General features: G+C 35.1%; 3 protein-coding genes across 5 annotated transcripts; 1 reads left to right on the forward strand and 2 right to left on the reverse strand.

Moving 5' to 3' along the window:
* The first annotated feature begins 1559 nt into the window (after positions 1-1559).
* On the forward strand, positions 1560-6968 carry LOC132184227 (protein LIKE COV 2). 2 transcript variants are annotated; one of them, XM_059597782.2, is made up of 8 exons: positions 1560-1892; positions 2082-2134; positions 2251-2360; positions 2880-3047; positions 4179-4276; positions 4979-5105; positions 6515-6630; positions 6766-6968. In XM_059597782.2, exons 1-7 carry the CDS (start codon positions 1785-1787, stop codon positions 6613-6615), a joined length of 765 nt encoding a protein of 254 aa, XP_059453765.1. In that variant the 5' UTR covers positions 1560-1784; the 3' UTR covers positions 6616-6630; positions 6766-6968. The 2 variants fall into 2 exon arrangements, with proteins under 2 accessions (XP_059453765.1, XP_088374357.1); XM_088518231.1 differs by having other exon boundaries at positions 6515-6968.
* Positions 6969-7158: 190 nt separating this feature from the next.
* On the reverse strand, positions 7159-10123 carry COG0212 (NagB/RpiA/CoA transferase-like superfamily protein). Its single transcript, XM_059597781.2, has 6 exons — positions 9471-10123; positions 9290-9380; positions 8785-9014; positions 8073-8148; positions 7856-7981; positions 7159-7499 (listed from the first exon to the last, which is right to left on the reverse strand). Exons 1-6 carry the CDS (start codon positions 9879-9881, stop codon positions 7351-7353), a joined length of 1083 nt encoding a protein of 360 aa, XP_059453764.2. The 5' UTR covers positions 9882-10123; the 3' UTR covers positions 7159-7350.
* Positions 10124-11280: 1157 nt separating this feature from the next.
* Positions 11281-19269, reverse strand: LOC132183836 (polypyrimidine tract-binding protein homolog 3). 2 transcript variants are annotated; one of them, XM_059597287.2, is made up of 15 exons: positions 19169-19269; positions 18325-18392; positions 16583-16654; positions 16407-16483; positions 16209-16290; positions 15242-15386; positions 14858-14922; positions 14701-14750; positions 14513-14554; positions 14353-14404; positions 14215-14269; positions 14095-14108; positions 13469-13576; positions 13247-13390; positions 11281-12118 (listed from the first exon to the last, which is right to left on the reverse strand). In XM_059597287.2, exons 2-15 carry the CDS (start codon positions 18379-18381, stop codon positions 11729-11731), a joined length of 1353 nt encoding a protein of 450 aa, XP_059453270.1. In that variant the 5' UTR covers positions 18382-18392; positions 19169-19269; the 3' UTR covers positions 11281-11728. The 2 variants fall into 2 exon arrangements, with proteins under 2 accessions (XP_059453270.1, XP_059453272.1); XM_059597289.2 differs by lacking the exon at positions 19169-19269 and having other exon boundaries at positions 15263-15386; positions 18325-18457.
* Between the last annotated feature and the right edge of the window lie 630 nt (positions 19270-19899).

The following is a 19899-nucleotide window of genomic DNA, read 5'->3' on the forward strand; positions in this document are numbered from 1 at the left end:
CATCCCTGGCCTTCTTTCCCCGCTCTTGTAGGCTGTAGACTAATTAAGGGCGTATAAGTGAGTAGAGCTTTATACGAATTTTTTCATAAGTTTAACCGAGTCGAGATAAATTTGTTTCGTTCAATATTCGAGCTCAGGTTTCTATTTACGAACAATTTATTTAATAATTGAGTCAAGCACAAATCAAACTTATATAAACGGATCTCGAGCGGCTTAGCTTACTTACACCCCTAGTTGTAGTGGTTTAACTCCGTATTGTGAAGGGTTTGGATTATTTGTAGCATTATATATAATTTTCATCCTTGTGATTTATCACTTTATCACAAGCTTTTTGGGTTTTTAAGAAGAGAATGACAAATTTAGTTCATGTACTTTTCCACTTGTATAAAAATGGTCCTTTCGTCTCTCTACGGTCTAAAAACTAACTGAATTGTCGCATGTAAAAAAACAAAAAATAAAAGAAACAGAAAAAAAGAGTAGGAGTGATTGTAGGGTGTTTTGGTGGGATTCTTAGCAAGCCAGGTGAAATAAGTCTAAATTTTGTGGTTTTAACTTCGTATTTTTGGGTTTGGTTCTATTTTTTTTTCAAGTCATTTCATATTATTTTACGACTGTTATACAACTATGATGATGTGACAGTGAATATCAACCAATAATTTTTATTTTTACAAGTCCTTGTTGATTCAAAGATTAATATTTACGACCATACTATCATAGTTAGAGCATTCATAGCAGTCTCACCAAATTTTACTAACCAACAACTCACTTTTTTAGAACACCCAAACAGCTTCACTATTTTAACAATTCACTTTTACTATTCAATTTAAATTTTTTTTTTTTCCAAAGATTTGTTTATTCTTTTTTTAACTATTGTTCACCTCACTACTTTTTTTTGTTAAAGTATTGAGACTGAAAAGTAGACATTTATGCCATTTTGGTTAAATTGCCTCACCAAAATAACCAAAAAAATGGTTTTGATGAGGTTGCAAGGACAGTTCTTATATGACAGTCGTACGAGAGCTTACTAAATAGTACTACTCGTCATTTCATATGATATGTAGTAGACTCTCATCTTGAGCTTAATATATTTTATGCATTTCTTTATTTTATAAGCATTACATAACTTACCCAGGCACCCTTATGACTCCAATGAAAATGAAAGTAATTCTCTTTCAGCCCATTTGTAGAAAGTTTACCCTCGATTTAAATTGCCAAAATTTAGCCATTTTTTTAGAACGAATTAAAAACTTGAGATATAAGAGAATGTTATGTGTTTTTTTGGTGTTCTCTTAGTGCTCTTCTCGTACTAGATCGATATTGGCAAAATAATATTGAAAACATGGTGGAATAAAGCTCTATAATTTCCCCCATTTGTATTTTTCCATAAATTCATTAAACCAACTTAAAATTACCACTTTATTCACTAGCAGTTGTCACGTTAATACCATCAAAATATACAAATACAAATTACTGCTCGTGATGGTTGCGTATGCAGGCAGTTTTTGGGAGTTGACTTTAGAAAAAGAACCGTTGAAAACGAAACCCTTCACTTCAGCCGGGGCAGGATTATCCTAATACGCGTCTCTCTCATAATTTTCTGTGCAGCCAAACAGGGGCGGTCTTCCACGTTCCCTTCCCTTCTTTTCAGCCCAACGAACATCATCGCTTATTACGTGTAAGTCTTTGTCTTACCAGTAACCAGGAGAAGAGGGAAAGAAGACTTGGTAGTTAATAACAAACTTTCAGTCTCTCTGATTTCTTCAAGCTCAATCCAAAGCGGAAGAATGGCAGATAAACAAGAATCCACGTCGAGTCCACTGAATCAACTGTCCGATCCGGACGACGACGTCGCAAAGTCTCCTCCGCACTCCCCCAATTCCTCCACTCGCAAGGTCAGTTACCCTTTGTAAATTAACACCCGCCGTCACTTTAGCATAAACTCCCCCCACTCCCCAATTCAAATGGATCTTGTACGCTATTTTTCAGATTTTGCTTACTCTAATTCACTGTTCCATTCTGAGCTTGTATTTATTTTGATTATAAAGCTTTTTTTAATTAAAGTGTTACTCATATTTGCTCAGGCTTGCTATGCTGTTCTCCAGAGTTGGGTCTCGAAGAAGTTCATGACTGGATGGTAATAAGCGTGCATATCCGAATGTTTTGTTTACTTTTCTTTTTTCCTTTTTTTTTGTGTTTTTTTTTTTTGGTTCTATCTGAGCAAGATTTGGTGTTTGAATGTTGAAAATGCAGCGTGGTTCTGTTTCCTGTGGCGGTTACGTTCCTCATCACATGGTGGTTTATTCAGTTCTTTGATGGTTTCTTCAGTCCAGTATATAAGAGCCTTGGGATTGACATATTTGGTAAGAGGGTTAGTGGTGGGGCGAGATCTGAAAACTCGTTTAAATAGCATTTTTTGAAAAGCAAAATGAATTTTGCAGAACTTTGCCAAATAGGGAATGTTTTTTGCACTTTGTTCTACAGTCATGATCTGAGTAATATTAGTGCCGTATGTTCGGTGAGCCAGTTATAGATTTCATAAAATAGAGGTAGGTTATTGGATATGGTATTTCAAGTAATTGAATCTCATTATGGGGCGTTTGAAATCATGATATACTAGTTAATCTGTAATATTCTGTGCTCTTCATCTGCCGGGAAGTTTTTATTTTCTACTTATGCTTGGGTGGTAGATAAAGGGTTTTCCCTATTCTAGGAAAGAATGATTTAAATCCCATGATCCTGGTATGGGTCATCTCCTTTCTGCTTCATTATGTGAGATAATATTCTTTGTTTCATTTACTAGTTCATGATTTGCTTGCTGTAACAAATCTAACATCTTAACTTATGGCATCATAATGATTGAGTACTTCTTGTTCTTGCAGGCCTTGGATTTGTGACATCACTAATTTGCATATTCTTTGTTGGTATATTTGCTTCATCATGGGTGGGTGCCACTGTTTTTTGGATTGGAGAATGGTTCATAAAACGAATGCCCTTTGTTAAGCACCTTTACTCAGCCTCCAAACAGATTAGTACTGCTGTTTCTCCAGGTAATGCCTGTCATTGGTTTTAAGATCCATTATTACCGAAGGTTAATTTCTTCTTGGAATTTAGAAACTGTACACAATATTATCTCAGGGTAACAACAGCCATATGTTCAATAACTTCCACATCCTGAATTGCTATCAAGGGAAGAATTGTTAAATATTACTTTCTCAAGATTAGAGTCAAAAATGTTGAGAAAGTAATAACCTAGTTCTGATCTTGCCTTCATCTGTTACAGTGAGGTCTCAAAGATTGCTCAAAATCGAAGAGCTATATATTTTGGATATAGACAAGTTTATCTAGAAACGTTTTTGGATAGATTTTAAGCTCTTCTAATAAGCATGATAACTGATTAATTTGTGTGGTTGGACAAAAACTCCGAATGCCATCTAACCTTGATGTCAATGTAACTGTGAATGGCATATTATCTTTGTTCCAATGGATCTCATTAATGCTTTTCTTAGCTAAGTTCACCCATACTGATGCATGAATTTTTTTTTTTTTTTTTGAAATAAATAAATAAATAAATAACAAAAGCAAGATTTGGCTAGAAGTATCGATTACTCACTATGAACCTTGGGGGGTAAGTGTTTGTGACTAAAGCCAGTAGTAGAATTCTATTGACCTAGACCATCACCTCTTGCTGGCAGTCAATAAGGAATTTCCGTCAAGAAATAAAGACCTTTTTCGGAAGTCCATTCAATATTAATGAAAGATTAGTGTTTGAAATTCTGATCTTGTTTAGATCAGCCAGAGAAAGTATGTAGCTGGTTGGTTGTGTCTGTGCAGACTACATGGCCACAAAGTTTTAAAAAAAAAAAACTTTGTCTCTCTCTCTGTATCACTTCCATAAGTTATTAACACTTTTATATGCCATCACTTATTTCACTTGGCAGCAGTCTATTTTTCCATAGATATGCATGTCCTTTTGTGGGCTTTATACTCAAACCTAGTCCTGATTAGCATACGGTTATTTGTGCCAATGTAACACACTTGACACTTCTTTCCACTTGTTAATACAATACTATCTTCTCAAACATGTGGTAGGGAAGGAGCCTAATATGGAACTGATTCAGTATTTTACTTTATAGTGTGCTGCTAGAGTTAAAGATTTGTTTCTTTCTTTTTTTCCACAGATCAAAATACCACAGCTTTTAAAGAGGTTGCAATCATCCGTCATCCTCGTGTTGGTGAATATGCATTTGGTTTTATCACATCCTCTGTCATCCTTCAGGTACAAATGCAGCGTCCAATCTAATATTAGCTAGTGGAACTTCTATTGCCTGATATCTATTTGAATGCAGTCATTAGTTCTTTCTCTTCTTGTGGGGTTGAGGTGTTTAGAAGGGTGTGTGTGTGTGTGTGGGGGGGGGGGGGGGGGGGGGGGGGGGGGGGGGGGGGCACAGGAAGTGTAAAAGTAATGAATATGTTTATTAGAAAGGTTATTGGTTGGCAAGTACTTCCCCCCTTTCCTTTGATTAGGAAGTAATGAATATGGAATTGAAATTCTCTTAATGACTGGTGACGACTTGCCAAGCAAAGGATGGGGAAAAAAGTAAAGAAGGAAAAACAGGGTAAAAGGAAAAAAAGGAAGAGTTGACAAGTTAACGATCAGTAATATACCATCCGTCAGAGTTTGAATCAATAATTTAACTATCATCAACATGCTCTCTGGTGTTGATTGAAACTTCTAAGAAATACATTATTAAGAAGTTGTTTCTTGTTTGAAATTTTCATCAATGATTACAGTTTTGGAGAAGTTGCCATGCTTTGAAGGTGTCGGAAACATTTGATAATTTATTATTGGCCATAGTTAAATTTTTGCCCGTACCTCTATTCATACCTAGCCTGTTAATTGCAACAACCAAGTACTTTTGCATTCAATGGTCATGATTAATTGTTCTTTTTGGATCTTATTTTTGATGGTTGTTTCTAGAGGGATGAAGGAGATGTGGAGCTATGCAGTGTTTACGTCCCAACAAACCATCTATATATTGGTGATATTTTTCTTGTCAATTCTGAAGAGATCATACGGCCAAATTTGTCTATTCGGGAAGGAATAGGTATGTTTTCTCTTTCTCCACATTTACCATGCATTTGATTTTGTATTCATGTTAATAGCAGTGATGTCCCTGTATATAATGTTTTTTGCAAAATAAACAATTGTGTTCTCTCTTATTGCACATGAGAAAATGTCTCAAACTGATACCATAAGGAGTCCTTTGAGATTACACTCTTATGGCAAAATCCATTCTTTACACATGGAAGTTCAATAGAGATTATGCTTCTATCTTAAAATTCTTACATTTCTTTATGTTCTGTCAGCCTCTTGTCCTTATGACAAAATCCATTCTTTACAAATGGAAGGTTTTGGGTTTTCCCAATGCTGCTATTTTGTCATGGCATCTTATACCAAGGGCACATTGAAATTAATCCTTCTATTTTCAACAGCACCATCAGAATTATGAACGAAGTGCCCAATGATCTTTAAAATTGCTTATGTGCTAATAAGCACAATATTAGCTAATAGCAAATTGGATGGAGTACCTTGCTTGGATATTATCTAAAAAATGGTTTACATGCATGAACTAATGATATTATTTATATTATCTTCTTTTTCAAAAAATTATACTCATTACCATGATGTTCTTCTTGGTAAATATTGTTAATGCTATTAAAGATAGAGAAATGCTATATTTCTCAAAAAATTTCTCCAAAAATTGCTCCCCAAATGATGTGCCACAATTCAATGTAATCTATTATTTTGAAAAATGTGTCACCATCTTATGGGATTGTGACACATCATTTGAAGAGCAAAATTTGGAGAAATATTTTGGGAAGTGTAGCATTCCTCGTCTGTAATTCATAGAAAACCAATTGAGTTAACGTGGATTCTTTTTGCATTTACCTTTTTTTTTTTTTGGCCCAAAAAAAAAAAATGAACGACTTTTTCTTTTTATTTTTTATTTTTTGCCAAAATGTGGTTTTTGATTGAAGAGACTAATGGCAGAACTATGGTAGAGAAATAATTTTGAACGACAAGGATCAATACAAACCAAAATCCAAAAAAAAAGTTATGTAATACCATTCAAGAATATTTTGAGGGTTTAAGGAAATGACTTATGAAGATATCAATTGGCTTATTATAAACCAGTGTTGGTCCCCAGCACCTGCACTGGGCAGCTTGAAATTTTTAACATGACACCAGACAATAGCCCCTGGGGACAAATAGAGTAACTATTAATAAAATGGCATTTAATTTCTCCTTGGTCTCAAATGGCTGAGTAGATTTCACACTAACCCTTCTTTTTTTGGGATATTGTTGGTGATATATGATTAGGTGGATAATGATGCATTTTCATGTCTAAAGGCATTTTCCCATGTCTATATCTTTACAGTAGCGCTTATGGCAAATTAATACTAATTCATTGATTCTGCGGCTTCATTGGTTTCTTTTTCCCCTATAATGCAGAGATCGTAATTTCGGTCGGAATGACAATGCCACAGGTGATTTCTTCTATAGAAAGGATTCCTCCTTTGGGTAAAGATAATCCTCTGGACGCACTAATATAAAGCAATTAAGGACAGGTGATTCTGCAATTACCTTGTCTTTTGTTGGGTTTAGAGTACAAAGACGCTAATGTGTTATCCTTGGTTTTGTTTATTCATACATCAAAATATTCTCTTTGGTAATGTGATGGTTAATTTGGATGTTTGTTCCAGGTTTACATGATAAGGGATTATTTGCTTATAGAATACCTTAACAGAATACACCCACTCTTCCAAAAGAAAACTCATGTTTGGATATGGACTCATGGGATAGGGTCATAGGCAATTTTGTTGTCTTCTATCTGTATGTCGCACTCGCCCAATGCTGTATTTCCACCTGATTATGTAGAATGAAATTCTCAGCTGTCTTTATTTTATTTTTTGGGTATAAAAGCATTTTGATTCTGTGTGTGTGCGAGGGGATGGGAATGTACCCATCATATCCATGCTTGGGCACATGCATGTCTGCAGTTATATTTTTATCAAATGTCTCAGGCTGCAGCAACATTGTGACGTAATTCCACCACCTTTATATATTTTTGGAAAGCTGATGAATCAATGTGTATATATAACCGAATTCTCTTATGAGAAAAAATATATAAATCAATGTGTATATGTAATTGAATCAAAATAAAGGTGGCTCATTCGTCACATCTGAAATAACACAAACATAACTTCACTTCTTTGAGATTAAGTTATGCTTTCTCAGCTTCCTTTTAAGTTCTTCCTTACCTTCATTCACTTGAGAGTTAAAACGAATTAGCGCCTCCGTCGAGCTGTGGGGGGCAATTTCTCAGACGGACCACAAGGAAGCTTCTCTCCAGTCTCTCGTTCTATTCTGCTCTTCAGCTCCCTGAGCACTCGAATTTGTCCTAGCTTCTCAGGTGACAACTTGTCCCAATAAATCCCTACAACCAAGAAAACTGAAGTCTATGCAATGCCAAGACAAGCTAGATTGTCCCATTACAAGAATTATAATACTAATTAGATTATTGAGTTCACTACATCCTATCAGCTTAAGTTTTATAAATAAGTAGTGATTTAACATGATATCATAGCAAAGGTCATGAGTTTGAACTATAATTGTCCAATTAAATATTTCAAGGAGAATGTTAAAATATTAATTAAATGATTAAATTCACTGATTTCTATCTTAGATTTTTGGGATAAGTGGTGTTTTAACAAGAAGTCAGATTAATTTTTCTAGGATCATAGAAAAAGTTGAGAGTAAAATGATATGAATAATTGCAGAGTTTTCACCAACCTTGAGGCTTTGGAATGGATGTGCTGGTATAAATGACCTGGGTGGGAGTGCATATGATGTCTACTGGGACATCATGGATTAACAGTTTCTCAACTGGAATATCATCTACCAATTGGCAATCATGCACTGCAATTCATATGAAAACTTGTGCTGTAAAGGAAAAAGATAAATGAAGAAATCAGGAAAGAAGCAATTGAGCAAAAGAAACCACACCTACCAGATGTCACAACTGGTGTTGAGTCATTAATGGCTCCCATGTATCGCAGCATCCCATACTCAAGTTCTGCAAATCCCTACACATTTACACACATAAGTCAAATTGGAATATCAAACCACCTCCTCCTTTGGGAGCGGCCAAAACCACCACCTCCGAATTCTCATCGGCAGGGGTGGACCCAAGGCATAGGTTGGGGGCATGAATGTCCCCCAAAATTTTCAAAAATTGTCTTAAAGTATGCATATTTATAAATTTGTCCCCTCAAAATTATACTTTTGTCCCCCCCAAAATAATGTGTCCCTCTTCAATTTTTTTTTTTTTTTTTTTTTTAAGTTTTGCCCTCTCTTCCGACATTAAATAAAAATAAAAATAAAAACCCCATTTATTTAGTTTCCCTACATAGTCAAAGGTACATTTTTCTTTCTTGGACCCAATAAATCATGATTAGTTTATTTTACTATTTGTTTATACTATTGTATGTTTGTGATGTCATAAAATTAAATTTAAGATTTATATACTTTTATTTTATATAAACACGCACAAAAATACATACACAGAGATTATATGTATCGATGTGCTTTTGTATTTATCTTTGTCTGACGTCCTAATGTGCCATGTGCCCTAACAAATCAAAGTGTGTAGCTTTTTTCATTATGAGGGGGGTGATAAAGGCGTATGAGTTCAAGAATAGTAGTTTGTTTATAATTATTACCTCACCCTTGCCAAGTCGAGCACCTGTCGTTGGGTCAACAGCAACTGAGCCGATTATGATTAGATCCACCTTAATCTTTTCATCAAGCCCAATGGGCCGGCCATACTTGGCAACACCGACAGAGGTGCAGGCCTCGTTCATGCTACTTTGAGTTGGTAACATATGGGATTCAACGACAGAGAAAAACCCTGTCCTTAATCGGGGCTGAGGAGTTAACAACTTTCTCCCACCTGCACACCATGAGCTGACTTTTTTATTTATTGGAATTTTTTTTAAAAAAAAAAAAAAAAATTATAATTTGAAAACATATTTTTTTTAAAATACATTTTTAAATATTAAATTATAATTTTGAAGATTAAAATGTAATTTTAATAAAAATTTAATTACTTTTTTATCGTCTATTTTAAATTCGCAAATCCAAACTTCCTTACCATTAAAATCAACGGCTGCTATTGGCTTACAACCAATCTAAATTTTATATCAAAAGGAAAAAAGAATAACTAACCAGAAAGTGTGAGAAACCTGACTTGTTTCTGGGGCGAATCCGGGTTAACCTTAACACACTTGGCGACCCGGAACTCTTCCAACCCACCCAACTGCAATGACCCATAAGTCCATAACAAAGTAGAAAATCAAAATAAAATTCTAAATTAAAAAATATGGAAAAAAAAAAAAAAAAAAATTACTTTTTGGGCAGCCATTGAAGCGCCGACGAAATTGGGGATGCGGTGGTGAACGGGTCGGGGATTCTGGGCAACATTTCGGGCCTCCATCAAATCCCAAATCTTCTTTCTGATCACCCATTTCCAAGCTTTCGGGTCGTCTTCATTCTGGCTAGTACTTGTACTACCAGTCTCACTCTTCGAAGCCTCGGCCATGGCTTCCCGAGCCTTGGCGTCGAGGCTGAGCCTCTCGGCCTCGAAAGCCGCCTCGTCGAAAGCAGCGTCGTTTCTGATGCTTCCCAGCTTGAAACTGATTAGCCTCTTAGAGTTCCTTGAGGCAGGGAGCGAATGGAGAGAATAGGAATTACGGGATTTGTTGAAAACAGTGTGTTTCAGCGTAAACGGGGCTGATAATCGGATCATATTCGAATCCATTTGTCTACGACAAACTCGGATGGAATTGTAGCTTTGCTGGTGTCATGTCATATTTGATATATCCTGTTTGTGTGTGTTTTTGTGAAAATGGTGGGTATATTCATAAATAAAAATAACAATAATGATGGGATAAGATGATTGGAATTAGACGGCTTAGATTTGCATCGTACACTAGAATTGTAAGTTTCATAGTTATGAACTATGGAAACATGCTGGACAGTGGACAGATTCCTAGGGCTAGCAGGAGGGTTGAGGTCAGACCAAACCCAGCGGGGGACATTCATCTTCTCCATGTTTATTGCCTATTTTATTTTTAAGATTTAATGTTACTATATAAGGATGTGTGAATGATTTCCCGTCATTTAAAATTTTTGAATTATATATTGACATAATTATTATGTAACATCGTCTTCAATCTTCATTTAACTTGAAATAGAGATGATCATACTCTGAACTGAACCAAGCTTTAGCAATTGCACGTTATGGTAATTACTAAATAACACAAATTTGACTCTTTAGGCCATGCCATGGCATAGTAATCCAACAACTAATAGATCTTGTCACATAACTGTCAAATATTTATAAAATATTTGCATAGTATGCAACATTACTTGTTGATCATATGCTACGTCGGGTCTAATAGTTAAATCGGCGACACGTTCAAGCATCCACCCAATTTTTTTAATTTCTTTTTTAACGAAATTTCAAGAAAGGAGTGGATGAGACTATTAGACAACCGCAAGCTCATACCAAAACGCATTATTTGAACTCTCAATGCAATTAAGTATTTAATAAAGAGTAACATTATTTAGTACTCTTATACAATTGAATGACATGACAATAAACATCAACACTTAATTTTTAACGTGAGTAAATTTTTACTACATCTTCTAGTTATATACTAGTTGTACAAGAACGAACGAAACTGCTTTATTCTTTATTAAATTACCATCCCTACTCTCGCCCCCTTTATAGTAATGCTGGAAATTCCAAGGCAGCCTCAAGGTTTAATAGTCTTTCTTTTCCTTTCTTTCTTTCTTTCGCCAAGTATAATCATCATCATGTGAATGCATAATACAGCTCTTAAGTTATTACCGAAAGTAAACTATTTCACCTTTCTCCATAGCAGGGACCTGGGATGAACCCTCCTCCATGAGAGAGAGAGAGAAAGAAAGGCGGGGACAAGAAGAAGAAGAAAGAAAGGGGTCAAGAAGAAGAAGAAAGAAAGGGGTCAAGAAGAAGAAAGAGGGGAGGGGACAAGGAGGAGGAGGTGGAGGAGAATAAAAAGAAAAACCATACACCTACTAGGAGAGAAGCGATGAACATTTATCAATCTTTCACAGAGAGAGAGGCAAGGGAAGAAAGGAGGGGCAAGGAAAGAAAGAAAGAAAGAAGAAGAAGAAGAAGAAGGGGAACACTTATATATGTTTCTCATCACTCGATTGACAAGAAAAAATTTGGGCATTGCTTAAGATACAACAAGCATGGCCCGATTAGCCTGAATTACAAGACATATACAAAGATACATAGATCCCTCTACCTGAAAAGGTTACACTCTTCCCTCTTTCTTCCTACCCTTCAAAACTGTGCCCGTCAGCAATCAGAAATCTAGCCTCACTATTGAAGGAACCTAAACAATGATTTGGTAGAAGCACTAGAGATGAGAAACATAGAAAATTAAATAAATCCAAACAGTAGATCCCACCAGTACAAAAGCAATCAGAACCACATTGTAAGAAGAGAATGTAGAGGACCATCAGCAGCGCATATAAATCGCCCAATTATAAATCCTTACCCCTATCATGCTTAAGAGTCCTACCCAGCTTATCCTTCTACTACAAGGCCTCTTATATAGCCTGTAACTGGGAAATGGAAATCCGGATTATTGACCCAGCAAGTGAAGTAGCATGCTTGCACACAAGGGCTTCAGTTGCTTGCTCCTCAGTTTCAAACAGGACCAGTGCCTGCTTCTTCCCGTTCATCTCAAAAAGCTTAGTGTTGACAATGGTGCCATGTTCTTCTAAGTGGCTCACAATCTCCTCTTCAGTGACTTCCTGGGGGAGAGTGGACAGGTGGATCATTTTTGTTGGGGAGCAGCAGTAACGGTAATTCTTAGCAGCATTACGGTTGAAGCGGTTGAGATTTGAGTTTATGTACTCATGAGTTTCAGCACCTTGGGTTATGTTTGGATGCTTTGAAAAGTTTACCTCCAAACGCTTCCCAAATAGCATTGCTCCCTATATCTCAAAAAATTTGAAATGGTATTAGTGTCCAGCCAAAAGAAAAGCTGCTTCTTGAAACAAAAGCAAAAGTAATATGAATAGCCCAATAATTAAATTTAGCACACTGAACAGAACTTTTAAAATTAACTTCTATCCAATGGTTTCAAGAAATTCCTTCAACCAATAGTGATATTATTAGAATAATATGGCCCATGATATAACACTAGAAAGGGCAGATGAGAAGCAAAATTACTTTAGACCTGACAACCAAAAAGTACGATCAGTAGCTCAAACCACAGAACATGGATATTTTACAAATTATGTTAATCCTCCTTTTTTTTTTTGATAAATAATAACCAGTCTTATTAAAACACCCCCAATTATGTTAATCCTCTTTTTTTTATAAGTAATAACCAGTCTTATTAAAACACCCCCAATTATGTTAATCCTCTTCTTTTTTTTTATAAGTAATAACCAGTCACCCCCCCCCCCCAACACATAAAAGGAAACCAGAATGAAAACTGCTACAAGGGACAAGAGAGAAAGCGGGAAGAGAAAGGGAGAGGCAACAGGAGAGAGGAAAAATCAATTCTTCATTGTTTTATTCAATCAAGTCTGCCTTCATTATTGTACAAATGACGCTTAAATAGACTCATTGACTAACTCTAACCCTAATCTAGGGCAAAACCAATTTATTTAATTACCAAAAATACCCTTGACTCTTGAAAATTAAATAAAACATAAACTAAATATTAATACCCAATTAACTAATAAGACCTAAATAAATTAAAATAAAATTGGTGTCTCACCCTTTGCATCAGATTCTAGTGTTTCTTTCAAAACAAATTTGGTCAATATGTGCCAACAGGCAAGCTTAATGATAGTAACATGGAAAGTTTTGCACTTCATGTTTGTCACAGCCCATGAGGCAATGTGCCTCGTTAGTGGTTACCGATAGAGCTACAACAAACAGTATTCTCAAATCTTGCAAGACCTGGTATTCTAAGTACATAACTTGATTCCCTTCTCAGAAGTAATAAATTGTCATGACATTATGACAAATAGATAATTAAATCTGCATAACCACACAGATAATGAAATAAATTTTAAGATACATATTGTCAGAGTTTATATAAACCAAACCTTCAAAAAGTGTACTGCCAGTTCAGCCTGGAAACCATCACCCATCTGAATGAGTGCATGATCTGGTTTATTGCGGAGAAGTTTAATTCTAACAATGTTTCCGTATATGGAGAAGAGGTTGAAGAGCTTATCCTCATCTACTCTCTGAAACAAAGGATTGTACATGGAGACAGAAGTTGAGTGACAACTTTAAATTATAAGAATAAGAAAAGAATTGCTTACATCAGGATTCAGATTGGAGACAAGGACTGTACACCGCTCATTTGTCCCGCTTATTCCAGGAGGCAAACCTCCTCCAAAGGCAGCCGCAATGGCTGCTGCATTGGCCATCTAGATTTCACAAAGAAACAAAAATGTCCAATCATGTGCATGTTTGGGGCCAAATTAGCATAAATGCTAAAATAAATAACTACAAGTCTACAATGTACACTAAAGATGGGGGAAGTCTCGTGAAGTTAAGAAATTGGAATAATTGTCTCGATAAGGGCCAAACATCCAACAAGACCCATAAAACAGAAATCTTCTAGCTAGATCATATGTTCCAAAGGAATGTAAATAGCAAAATAAAGAATCCAACACCCAGCTACCCACATACAAAAAATTAGGGTATTATAGTAGAGTTTATGGCAAGTCTAAGAATGAACCAGTTGTAAGCTAGGAGATGACAAGTTGGAATTCTTAGGCAATCATAGCACATTTATAACACATTCACATTCAAACAAAAGCTAAATAGACAAGGGCTCAAAACCACACAATCCACCACAAAGTTATAAAGGGAGACATCTCCGAACTCAGATAATTATCTCATATCTCATACAAGACTTCGTCATGGCCTGCTCGATACCCACCTGTGGAAACCCAACTGGAAGACCCACAAAGAAAAAAAAAAAAAAACCATCAGTAAATGATTGAAGAGCACATAAACACAATTAACTTATTAAAATAATTGCAACTGCCAAATTAAGCACCTGCCCGTCCAGTAGCTTGAAGGGCATACATGCCTCCGGCATCACCATACCCCGGCTGTCAAAATAAAGAGTGACTTAGAATCGAAAGGAAAGGGAAACAAATTTTAAGATTAAACATCAGTGGACAAGTGAACATACTTGTGAGGATCTGCCTTTCTGTTCCGTGGGCAGATTTGGGTTCGTGAAATCCCTATGCAATGATGGAAATAAATAAATATGTAAATTCAGCAGCAATGAAGAGTTAATGTCAAAGATTTGAAAGCGTGACTGAAGTAAGAGTCCATTGCTACCAGCCCACCTTGAACGCTCATTATTGTAGTTTACTTGTAACTCATCAAGGCTGGATTATGAAACAGGAAAAATAAATTAATCTCCTGAGCAGATGAATAAGAAGGAAAAAAAACATACACCCAAAGATACAGAAGGGGACACTGCACCCAAATACATATAAGATACAATTAAATTGCTAAAATGTTTAAAACCTACTTTGAGAACTGAATGTCCAGCTGACAGCAACCATCATAAATGTTACGTCCCTACAACATAACATCAACAAGATTTAAACCTTTTTGAAATCCAACCAGGAGTTAGACATCAAAAAAGCATTTAGTTTAAAGTAGCAAAATAGTGGACTAAATGCTACCTGAAGTGTAGTTCTAGCTGCAACAGCACTTTGTCGTGATTGGTATTGAATGAGGGCTTGAAAACCTACATAGTTTGCATACACAAGATGAAAACACTATCAGAAACAAAATAAGATATTCTTGCATATTTCTATTACAGTGACTATCTCATTATAGATTACAAGGCAGATGAATATGCACACAAAAAGCAAACCCAGTATATTTTGAAATATTAAAACTACAAGCATTTCTCATCTAAAAAGCAATTTATAGGGAATTCTAATGCCAATCATGAGAAATTAATTGAAATGTATCTTCTCCACAAAACAACATTGACCCATCCAGCAAATGTTCTATAGTTGAAGTATGACAAATTTAATATAAACAGAGACAGAGAAAGAGACAGAAAACTTGAAGGAGCTGACCAGCTGACTTCTGAAATGTGACCATCTTCTCCACAAATCCATGAGGAGAAAACACTTGATGCAGCACGTCCACTGTTATTGGATATAGCATATGATGAATTGTAACTAGGAGAATTCGATTTGGCTGAGCATCCAGATATTGCCCGACAGCAGAACAGCATAGAGACAGAAGAGAGAGAAGAGAATAAATAGAGGAATATAGATAGAGAAAACGATCCTGAGAAAATGATAATCTACCACAATGAAGATGAAAAGAACAACTAAACTAGAGGAAGTAAAAGGTATTAAGAAATCGGAAAGAAATAAATTAACTGGTCATATGATTCAAGCAGTACAATTATCTTCACCAGAAAGGATAATTTTCCTCTTTCTGAGACAAACCCACAGAGAGATCTCACAGAATAGAAACCAATTATGGAAACCCATGTAGCTTATAGACTCTGCAATACCATCCCTAGTTATCTATTCTACATTATAATATCCTAGGTTACATACAACAAACAAAAAGCCAAGAAAATGATATTAGAAATTACAAAAGACATCCTATCTATGTGCAAAGCTCAATGAGAAGCACAGCAGTAACTTTTTTTCTTGTATCAGTAAGGAATAATTATATTAGAATTGAAGAAGCATAGCAGTAACTGTGTGTGAAAAGCAGATGAATAACATTTTCTTACATAAACTTTAAAAGGTATCACAGCAAGAGTGATTGATTAAGCAATATATAATGCAGTCAACAGACAAGAAAAAGTTATCCTCGCTATCATGGTGCTATCTGCAGAGAACCAACTTTTCCTAATAGTAAAATTAATTTTACTATTTATACGAGGAATAATAAAAAGCCATCCTTGCCATAAAATAAAGTTTCTTTAATCATTGCTTTCTCCCATTGACATCGACAATGTATGAACCATATTTCCCAAATATCAATTGAGAATCTACCAACCTCATCTCCTCGTCCTTGAGTATTTTGATCCATTGTTGTTAGTTCCTGATGTGATGAGAATTGGACATAAACATTCCTCCCCCTGGGAGAAAACAAAAGGAGACACAAATCATAATGTCAAACTTGGGAACAAATTGTGAATGGATAGCTCTGCAGATTAAGGCGATATTAACACACAAAAAAAAAACCTGTTTATACCTGATGCTTGGCTGTACGCCTGCATAAAATTGAAGAGCATTGACTGCTGAAGGAACATCTTGCATTTGGATAAGAGCCTGCAGGCATGCAGAAATAACAAAATGCATCAGATCTAAGGTTTGGCTTAAGTTTCAAACAAAAACAGCTGCCTCTACTGTAGTGGCTAAAGTCACAACCTGATTTTTTGCCCGAAGCATCACAAGCTTAGTTATGACTCCAAATGGCTGGAATAGCTGAAGCAAATCATTCTAGTGTGAACAATGTAAGATGTGTCAACAGATGTATAAAATAGAAATAGGAGAGAACATGAAAATCAATGTAATATAAAATTAGCAAAAAGTATGACATGTAATATACTATAAACTTCTATTTATTTAAAATAAAGCTCTCTTCCACAGGTCATACTAAAAAATGACAAAGACTATCCCGTTGATTAACTGTGCTTGGCATTTGATTCCGCATTCATATTTAAATTAATGGCCACCTCTAAACTAAATTTATTTCCCACTCTGTCTGCTTAAGTTCCAAAAGTGATACTACCATAATTAGGAAATGCATCTTGTCAACCCAAATGAAATGAGAAATAATGACCTATATTAATTATAGCAGAATCAAATTTATATCTTAGAGTGATCTTCAATGTGAGATGTTCGAATTGACTCGTTCACAACTTTATACTCTTTACTCCCAATCCAAATTGTGAGAGCGCACGTAAAATGTAATAAAGATAATACATTTAAAATGCAGGAAGCTTAAAGAGACAATTCAATTGCGCAACCTTTCAAAAAAAGGTAGATTTTGTATTATCTCAGACTAATGATGTTCAGAATACAAGCAATGACTATTATAAATACGATTTGTCCTTTCAGTTTCATGTCCTCCACTTCAATGAATTCTTCCTGGCTTGCTATTTTTCTAAGTGCACCAGAATCTCAGATAAGTAAAAATACTAGTAAAATTTTCTGTTAACAAGCATATCATATTTATCTAATGATACACAATTTCCTTCACTAATTTTCAACTTTATGTCAGTCTCTCATCAGGCAGAATTTTTTTAGGTTAAACAGTGGTAGCTATCCAAGTAAGGCCCCAGCTTCATTAATTTTCTTTCTTTCTATTTCTTCAAAATAAATGCAATCAATTATTCTTTTTTTTTTTCACCTGAAGTCTTTCTTTTCTCTTTATAATCTTAATACCAGAGGTGGAGAGAGATTGTAATTCCTTGCATTTTATCCTATGGCTCTGAACCAGTACCATTGCTGCCCACTAAACCCAATTCATGCTAGGTTGAGCATTATTTGTACTCGGGCTGAGTTGATTTTAGTCAAAGTTTTAAGCCCATACTCAAAGTCACCAACACTAAGCTCAGACCGAAGTGCAGTCACAGTACACAACTCACATTTTTACAAGTAATGGTATGTTTCAATTGTAGGTCTAAATATTGAATATTGGCATATAGCAATGGTTAGCACCAACAAACAATTAAAAGCTATTGTACAAATTTGCAGCTAAGGTATATTGATTTCATTTTACTTTCTTTTTTTTTTTGGCACAGAATCTTATTTTTATGCGAAATGTAATCATTTCACATTCATTCTTTCCGGTGTTAGACATGATGAGTACCATACAGTCAATACAATATATGTCCCATAAATACATGGGTTCAAAACCATTTAATATAGGGAACTTATTATAGACTCACTCGAGATAATAACCATTCATAAGCATAAGAAGCACATAAACACCTCAAACGTCTATGGCACTTTTGAAATCAATTTCCTCAAAGGACACTTTTGAAATTAATTTTGCATTCAAACCATACCTTTTCATATACATAGTAAAAATGTGGAAATATGAAATTGGACAGTCAACTTAAAAGAAAAATGAACAGAAAGCAAAATAGAGTGAAAGAGTATACTTCGGCTATTTCATGCCCCACATTGCGAACGTGAATAACCTTAGAAGGTTCTGTCATTGTAAACCACCCTGTAACAAAACCCACAATCACTTCGGCATTTCTTTGAATTTAGAGGTAATATCAAACCCAACATTTTTTTATTTCAAAATGCAAACAAATAGAATTATCTCTTCTGCTGGTATGCATACCAATGCAATTTGTCAAGTTCTAATAATAGCACAAAGTGCAAAGCACACTCAACCCAGGATTCAAGTGCCTTCAGAAATCCAAACACAACCACTTCAGCATTTCTCTGAATTTGTAGCAATATCACACCAAACATTTTTCTATTTCAAAATGAAAACAAATAGAATTATTTCTTCTGCTGGTATGTATACCAGCGCACTTTGTGAAGTTCGAATAATAGCACAAAGTTCAAAGCATACTCAGCCAAGTATTCAGAGCCTTCAGAAACCCAAAACGCTTGGATAAAGATTGAAATGAATCTAGAATCAATGAATAAATCAAAGAAAACTCCAATAGTGTATCTAGCACTAAATTAAAGCCCTAAATCAAAGTAATATAAGAGATACAAAAAAATCAAAGGAATATTGCTTTATACAAGAAAGAAAAAATGAAAAGCTAAAAAACCAAAGAGGGAGTATGCAGGTCAAAACCCTAGAGTTCCTCTGGCGGAAAAGAGAATGGAATAATCCTTTCTCCAAAGAGAATTGAAAATCACAGGAACAAAGACAAACTTTGAATCTCACAAGCTAAATCAAGCACAACCACACAGACCGTACATTCGAGATAGAATAAATTTAAAAACAAATAACAACAATCGAAGAGAGAAAGCTTGGCTTGCCTCTGAGAAATAGAGAGAGAGAGACAGAGAGAGCGCGGAGTGAGAGAAACTAGACGAGGGATTACGATAGATGCAAGGATCCAGTGCTTCGCGTGTTGTACTGCTTGTCTGCTCCTGTTTGCCCTATTTATGCTGCGCCTCGACAAATAATACTATACACAATTTCACCTTCCCCGGGCTCCTTATTATGATTTCTTAAAAAAAATAATAATAATAATTAAGACATATTTTTTCTAATTTATTTTTTCTTTTTTTAATTTGAAGGGATATGTTGACTTTTCATAAAAATATATATATAAAAAATAAATAAAAAAAGAAGTAAACAATCAATTTTTCATTTCTATAGTGAGATAATAATTTGGTTTGTTTCTAACATTTTACTAAAAATAAATAAATGTAAAATCAGTCGATATGGTCACGGAATATGATTGGTATGTGCTCTCTCTCTCCTTTCTCCGAGTTTGGATTACATAAAACAAATCCATTGTTTTGGTGCAAAATTTTGTTTATGTATCATGATGTGGATTATATGTTAGTTTGCATGTGCATGGTCTAGTTCGATTTCATCTTTTCTTGAATCTGATCAGTTGGTGTGGATGTGGTATGTAACTAATAAATAATTTAATAATATTTTTAAAAATTATAACTAGATTAAAATTTAATAGTGATTAATAATCTTTGGAAAGAGAAGAGGAAAACAGTTTTCCTTCTAAAATTACCAATAGCTAAAT

The sequence above is a fragment of the Corylus avellana genome, chromosome 7 (assembly GCF_965113065.1).
Source record: "Corylus avellana chromosome 7, dhCorAvel1.hap1.2, whole genome shotgun sequence".
Taxonomy (NCBI): Eukaryota; Viridiplantae; Streptophyta; class Magnoliopsida; order Fagales; family Betulaceae; genus Corylus; species Corylus avellana.

Bases quoted from the DNA above. Each gene is read 5' to 3' on its own strand.
- LOC132183836 (XM_059597287.2), bottom strand. From the start codon at position 18,381: ATGACAGAACCTTCTAAGGTTATTCACGTTCGCAATGTGGGGCATGAA. The intron at 16,291-16,406 runs GTATAAACAGGT...GTTTTCTCCCAG, and splicing joins GGCGTACAGCCAAGCATCAG to GGGGAGGAATGTTTATGTCC. The intron at 14,405-14,512 runs GTGGGCTGGTAG...ATCATTGCATAG, and splicing joins TACAATAATGAGCGTTCAAG to GGATTTCACGAACCCAAATC.
- COG0212 (XM_059597781.2), bottom strand. From the start codon at position 9,881: ATGGATTCGAATATGATCCGATTATCAGCCCCGTTTACGCTGAAACAC. The intron at 9,015-9,289 runs GTTAGTTATTCT...CATGGTGTGCAG, and splicing joins CAGGTTTCTCACACTTTCTG to GTGGGAGAAAGTTGTTAACT. The intron at 8,149-8,784 runs GTAATAATTATA...GTAAATGTGTAG, and splicing joins CTCGACTTGGCAAGGGTGAG to GGATTTGCAGAACTTGAGTA.
- LOC132184227 (XM_088518231.1), top strand. From the start codon at position 1,785: ATGGCAGATAAACAAGAATCCACGTCGAGTCCACTGAATCAACTGTCC. The intron at 2,135-2,250 runs GTAATAAGCGTG...TTGAAAATGCAG, and splicing joins AAGAAGTTCATGACTGGATG to CGTGGTTCTGTTTCCTGTGG. The intron at 3,048-4,178 runs GTAATGCCTGTC...TTTTTTCCACAG, and splicing joins TAGTACTGCTGTTTCTCCAG to ATCAAAATACCACAGCTTTT.